Source organism: Bidens hawaiensis, unplaced genomic scaffold (genome assembly GCF_021521415.1).
Source record: "Bidens hawaiensis isolate Kalapana, Puna unplaced genomic scaffold, B.hawaiensis_p1.1 tig00017168_1, whole genome shotgun sequence".
NCBI lineage: Eukaryota > Viridiplantae > Streptophyta > Magnoliopsida > Asterales > Asteraceae > Bidens > Bidens hawaiensis.
The window spans coordinates 227517-234606 of NW_027492600.1; the positions used below are offsets into that span (position 1 = coordinate 227517).

At 32.0% G+C, this 7090-nt stretch overlaps 1 protein-coding gene across 2 annotated transcripts; it reads left to right on the top strand.

Annotated features, from left to right (window-relative positions):
• The first annotated feature begins 2290 nt into the window (after nt 1-2290).
• LOC143553385 (NAC domain-containing protein 53-like) lies at nt 2291-6561 on the top strand. 2 transcript variants are annotated; one of them, XM_077043393.1, is made up of 7 exons: nt 2291-2474; nt 3867-4144; nt 4293-4481; nt 4861-5259; nt 5296-5373; nt 5462-5675; nt 6179-6561. In XM_077043393.1, exons 1-7 carry the CDS (start codon nt 2291-2293, stop codon nt 6559-6561), a joined length of 1725 nt encoding a protein of 574 aa, XP_076899508.1. The 2 variants fall into 2 exon arrangements, with proteins under 2 accessions (XP_076899508.1, XP_076899507.1); XM_077043392.1 differs by having other exon boundaries at nt 4861-5373.
• Nucleotides 6562-7090: the final 529 nt, after the last annotated feature.

Genomic DNA, 7090 nt, shown 5'->3' on the forward strand with positions numbered 1-7090 from the left:
CGTACACGTCAAGATGATATATTGATAATGATGAATAAATTAATTAATATTTTGAACTTGTTTACATTTAAATATCATTGATACTATTGCTGTTATTTAACTTTTCTATGCATTTGAACTCTTTCAGTCTTTTCTATATCCCTAAAATAATTATTTTGTTATTCGTATTTTGATCGAATTTGATATTTAAAACCTTGAATTTTAGGATTTTAGTATCCAAACCTGTATTAATTGGACGTCTATATTTCATATATCTTAATTGTTAAGTCTCGTTTAGTTCATAAAGCAGTATTGGTTCTTTGATTGGTCTATTCTCTACTTTACCTTTTACAAATTATATACACTTAATAGTAAAAATATTGATTAAGAAACAAAACAAAAAGTAAAAGGGAAACGTGGATGTGAAGCATGGAACCTACCACATCAAATACATCTTTTACAAGTTAAGAATAAAGTAACAACCATTATATCAACTTTAAAACATTATATGCCATATTATATTATAGTTTCCGACTTTTGAATATTCAATATTTTGGAATGTTTAACACTTTAACCATACTCTTTTCTATATTTATTGGATTATATTGTAACTTTTATCCGTAATTACTTGCAACGAATATTAACGACATATCTCCTTGATAAAAATACTAAACACATTCAAATTATATTATTTTAATCATTAACGAAATGACATTGGCTAGATAGTAGGGAAATTCGCATTTGATGTATTCTTGAATTAAAAAATAAATGAGATTTATAGCGATCCGATCCAAATCGAAGGCTAATCAAGTTGAACATAATATTCACATTCGACTGTAACATCTTTAAACTTACTATTGGAGCCTTCATAGCAGTTGGATGCAATTGAATAAACCACCTACAATCGTTGTCTGTCGTCATTACTGCTAGATTTTGTAACAACCACCACCACCACCTATACCGTTGTGGTGCACGCCATATTTGTCTTCAAAATGATTGTGACTCTCTTAGAGAATTATATTGGCGGATTTAAAATCTCTACAAAGCTAATCCCTCATAGCGCTAGCTTCCAACATTAATTATTTGACATCAATAAGATAATCACACAACCCAAAACCGTCGTAAATCATAAAAATTAATAAAAAAAAAAATCAAACATAAACCATTGAGATAAAATGAGTCTTTAATGCTAGATACGTGAAAGTGATTCGAAACAAGTCATCGTTAAAAAGCGATTACAAACACTTAAAAAGATACCACTTATTATAATTATAATACATATCAAAGGAAATTTGAATTTTAAACAACTGCAATTGAACCGCATAAGTGACTCATCTCTCACCTGTTTCACAGATCCCACCCTGCTTCCTCTTCCATCGCAAATACATCTTTCCCACCATCTTCCTCTTTTACACATTAAGCAAAGTATTGCACGTAAAAAAATATATAAACAGTAAAAACCATAGTGCTAGTGTTAGTTTGTTCTATCGTAAAACATACAATATGTTAAGTAAGCAAGTAAAGCTAACAAACACGTGTAATCTTATAAATCTTTATCCAAACAAACCTTTAAAAAAAAGAAAAATCTCATAGAATAGTAACCAACTTTTAAAAGTGTTTCAATTAGGCCACTAATGCATATTTTCTCCAAATCGAATCACTAAATCTTCAAATCAAGTCTCACGATTTTTTTGTGCATCAAGAAAGAAATGGAGGATAAGATGTGGTTGTCGGAATTTGCAATATATGTAGTTAAATTTAAACAATTTAAAAAAACGTTAATTATATTAAAATTTAAAAACAAAAAATAAAATTCACGTCGTCACTCAACGCCAACTTTAAAAAAAAGATAAAAAGATTTCCTATGTGAAACAAAAAAGAAAAGAACTAAAAAAACATGTTAAAACTTTTAATTAACAAAATATAAAAATTAATAACTTAATTGAAACACCTTTTTAAATTGAATAACCTAGTTAAAACACTTATATATCTACACACCCTAAGAAAAATATAAGGATATTAGAAAACAAAAAAAGGTTTGTTTAGTTAGAGTTGGTTCATAAAGTCTCTCTTTCCTTCTAGGAAGCATCCATCCATTTATTTAACAACTTCTCATCACAAATCATATAAATAATAATTCAATTATAAAAGTCGTCAATATAGACCGACTCATTTCGCCTCTTTTTACATTTACATTCACAATAACAACAATCAATGAAACCCTAATTATCCAATCCAATCCAATCCAATCCAATCCAATCCAATCAAACAACACACACTTTTTCAATTCCAATTCTAATTCTCTCAATCAATGGCGGTAATGATCGATTCGGCACCAGCCACGGCTTCTTCGCTGGCTCCTGGCTTTCGATTTCACCCGACGGATGAAGAACTCGTGAGGTACTACTTGAGACGGAAGATTTGCGGCAAGACGTTCAGATTTGACGCGATTTCGGACGTTGATGTCTATAAAGTCGAGCCGTGGGATCTTCCAGGTGAATTCAGTTGTTAATTTGTTTAATTTTGTGTTTTTGGTTGAAACGAGATCTTAATCGTTGATCTGGTGTTTTGTTACTCGATTAGTCAGTTATTGTTATGAATTTTGTGTTACTTATATCAATCTTTTAAACTTTTTGTTGATTATATGAATATTTGTGTTAGTTATATGAATATTTTGTTAGTTATATGAATCTAAGTCAATTATATCAGTTTTGTATTATGTGTTAATTGTTTGGATTTTGTGTTAATTATATCAGTTTTGTAATTTTTTTTGTTGATTTTATGAATTTGTGTTAATTATATGAGTATTTTGTTAGTTATATGAATTTTGTGTTAATTACGACTTTCATGTTGATTATATCAGTTTTGTAATTTTTTTTGTTGATTGTATGAATTTTGTGATACTTATATGAATATTTTGTTAGTTATATGAATCTAAGTCAATTATATCAATTTTGTATTTTGTGTTAATTGTATCAATTTTGTAATTTTTGTTGTTGTTTATGTGAAATTTGTGTTAATTATGTGAATATTTTGTTAGTTGTATGAATTTTGTGTTAATTATATCAAAATTGTATTTTGTGTTAGTTATATGTATTTTGTGTTTAATTATACGATTTTTGTGTTGATTACTTGATTATATCAGTTTTTTGTTAACTATATTAATTTTGCAATTTTGTGTTGATTATATGAATATTTTGTTAGTTAAATGAAATTTGTGTTAATTATATGTTTTAAAACCAAAAAAGGTTATGAATCTAGGAATGATTTTGATGATATGGATGGAGTTCATGTGAATCTAAGTGGAATATTCTTCAAAAAGAACTTATATGCCATAATATACTTCTGCTCAACGGTTTTGAAAATGCTTTGAATTGTTTTTTACTGATATCTTAATCGTTGATCTGATGGTTACTCAATTATTCAGTTATTTTTATGGATTTTGTGTTAATTTTATATGAATTTTGCGTTTAATTATATGAAATTTTTGTTAATTTTATGAATTTTCTTTAAATTTTTATGAATTTGGTTTTAATTATATGAGTTTTGTGTTAATTGTTTTGAGCTTTTTATGTGATTTATGTGTTAATTATACGAGTTTTTTTATTAATTTATATGAGTTTTGTGTTAATTATATGTTTTAGAATCAAAAGAAGTTACGAATCCAGGAATGATCTTGAAGATATGGATTGAGTTTATGTGAATCTAAGCGGCGATTCTTGGAACTTTTTACTATTCTTAAAAAAAACTCATATGTCATCTTATACGTCTGGTCAATGATTTTGAAAATGCTTTGAATTGTTTTTTTGTGTTATACATATTGTTTTTTTTTTACTTTGTAGAATCTGGCCTGATGATTCTATTATTCGGTCAATTTTGGTGTGCAGGTTTGTCCAGACTCAAGACCAGAGACCTTGAATGGTACTTTTTTAGTGTTCTCGATAAGAAGTATGGGAATGGATCACGTACCAATCGAGCAACTGATCGAGGGTACTGGAAAACTACTGGGAAGGACCGGTCTGTTTACCATAGGTCCCAACTGGTTGGCATGAAGAAAACTTTGGTTTATCATATTGGTCGGGCACCAAAAGGCGAGAGAACAAACTGGGTTATGCATGAATACAGGCTCATTGATCAGGAGTTGGAAAAAGCTGGAATTGGCCAGGTGAGGATGATTTACTCTAATGTAATAAAAACAGACATGCATATCATATGGCTTGAACATCAAAGTAATCATATATTAAGAAGGGTTGATGAGTCATATGTGATTATGGATGTGTATATCTTAACTTTTTGGGGATTTGGATTGGCAGGATGGCTTTGTTCTTTGTAGAATCTTCCGGAAGAGTGGTTCCGGGCCCAAAAATGGTGAACAGTATGGGGCACCATTTGTTGATGAGGAATGGGAAGATGATGAGCTGGTAATGGTACCCAAACAAGAGTTTGCTGAGGAATTGCCTGTTGATGATGATGCGTATCTGGATGCAGATGACTTTGAGCAGGTTTGAACGTTTGCATAGTTGATAGCTGTCATCTTTTTAGCATGCCTTCGTTTAATCTTACCTTAAATTTAAATTTAATTAACCGTACAAGTCTATTGACTTATAATTATTTAATTGAAGTTATCACTGGCTTATTTAACTTACATATATAACTATGACATTGATATTTCAAATTATTAGAAACTAGCTTATGTTGGAACAGATTATAAAGGTACTACTCAAAAGAGTAAATTGGATGTTATCACCAAACACCATTTGATCTGTCTATTTAAATATATAAGTGACGTTATGACCAAAATAAAACATGTTTCCAAAATTGTTATCAGTTTTGATTATGTGTATTATCTTATGTATTCATAGTTCTTTTTCTTTGGATCAGATTCTCGGTTCAGACGTACCAGAGGAACAACAGCATCCTCTTCAGTTGGAATACCATCAAGGCGATGATGTCAGCAGTGGCGATGTATCCACAGAAGTTGTTGATGACCCACAAAACTTCTTGGTTGGTGAGGCTGAGGGTCAACCACAGGCTGACCAAGAAGACGAACCAAAGTTGTTTGATTTGCCGGTACAGAACGAGTTGGACCCCACATCCGTAAAACATGAATACATTAATGAAGCAAGCAATACTGAAGATTTTGATGTGGATTACCTGCTTGATGAACCATTCTTTGATGCTTCTACCGGTGACTTCAAATTTGATGGAAATTCATTTCTTGAAGCTGATGACCTCAAAAATGAAGTCAAGACAGAACCCGGCCTTGACATGTTCGATGAAGTCAAGACAGAACCCGGCCTTGACATGCTTGATGAGTATTCATCGTATCTTATGCCACCAATGGACAACTTGGAATACAGTTTTGGTTTATTAGATAACGAGAATATTCTCGAGGTAAACACACCATTACACTTCAGTTTCTTCTCTTATTTGGTTTTGATCATACGTTAAAACTAATATGATTTTGTATTTGAATAATCAGAATCCAAATGACGAAACTCATAAATTGAGTGAAGTTAGCCAGGAATTGTTTGGAGTGCAAAACAGTGATTTTGCTTCCACTTCAAACCAGAAGCATTCAGATTCAGCAACAGGTAACATGGAAGGAACTCAGGAGACTTATGAAGCAAGCCAACAAGGACAGAATAACAATATTGTCCCGTCTTCAAAGCAAGAGGACGCGGATTTGTCAACAGGTAAAGTAGAATTCTTGTTTCTTCTAGAGGTGGCGATTTTGATCTGTTTACGTATGATGTGTCGATTCTTGTTATGCTTTTTCTTTAAAGGGCTGAAAGTGCATCGCCAATGCGTAAAACCTTATAAATTGTTTAATACTAAAGATCTGATTATTGCCGATATGATATAATTTTTCTGTAACACACTAGTTATTTAAGACTGAATGAAACTGGAGCAAAGCAAACCGACATCATTCTAACTGATTCTAGTATTTTACCTGTAAATTGCTGATGTGGCATCGGTTAATCCTATGCTAGCTGCCATATATGCTAAAAATGTTATTGTGAAACTGAAAATATTTATTATATACAAGATCGAAAAAAGGATCTTTTCTTGTACTTTTATATTTCAATTTTCAATAGTGTTATTAAATGTCAAATCAGATGCCACGTGGCGTATATTTAGTTAGCTCACCTGTTTTGACACATCTACTGATTTAGTACATTGTCTAATCTGTTGGCAGATTTTGCATACCCATTTCTTCAAACGGCAAGTTACATGTTGGGAAACATATCAGCTCCGCCTGCATTTGCATCTGCAAAATATTTGGCTGCTGCTTCACAAGCTTCTACCTCAGTCCGTGTTACTACAGGCATGATCAGAATAAGAGATATTACTTTCACAGGAAGCAAGCTGGACTGGTCATTGGGCAAAAATGGTCATCTCGACATTGTTCTCTCATTCGGGCTGGAACAAAGTGAGGTCGATTCTGTAAATTCACATGACCGGAAGCCCAACTCTTCTGTTTCGCGAAGCTTGCTTTACTCCTTGTTTGTGTGCATCATGGTTCTTTCGTTGAGCTTCAAGATCCGCAGTCTGGTTTGTCCCAGGTCATACTTGAGCTAAATGTTGCCGACGGACCAAGCTAATTGTGGTGATTGAAAATGTTGTTTTTGTTAGAAGTTGGTAAGAACATTAGAAAGACAATGACTACGTGTTGAACCGGAAGGAATCAGTACTTCACTGTTTCATGTCGCACGTCTGTGTTAGTCTATTACTTTATTACTTGCGTTTTGATTAGCCGGTTTTAATGCGTGTGCGTCTATTTATCCTATTATCTAATCTTGATGTGGTCGTGATTTTTACCAGTTAGAACCAAGCTTGAAAAAACATAATATTCAGCCATGTAGTGATTTAGATCAGTTTTGGGTCTCAATACTCTTTCTTCCGATATAATTTTGATTTGATGTTTTTGGGGACCAATGTTATTGATATAATATGGAATCCAAATCTAATTGGAATGGTTGTGGTATGCGGAGTGGGAATGAAATCTTAGGTAAAAATAAGTATATGCAAGTATAAGTTTTAAAAAATCCGCCAGAAGAAAGGGGACTTTTGTATGTGTTGAAGTGCGAAGAGAATCTTCAACACAACA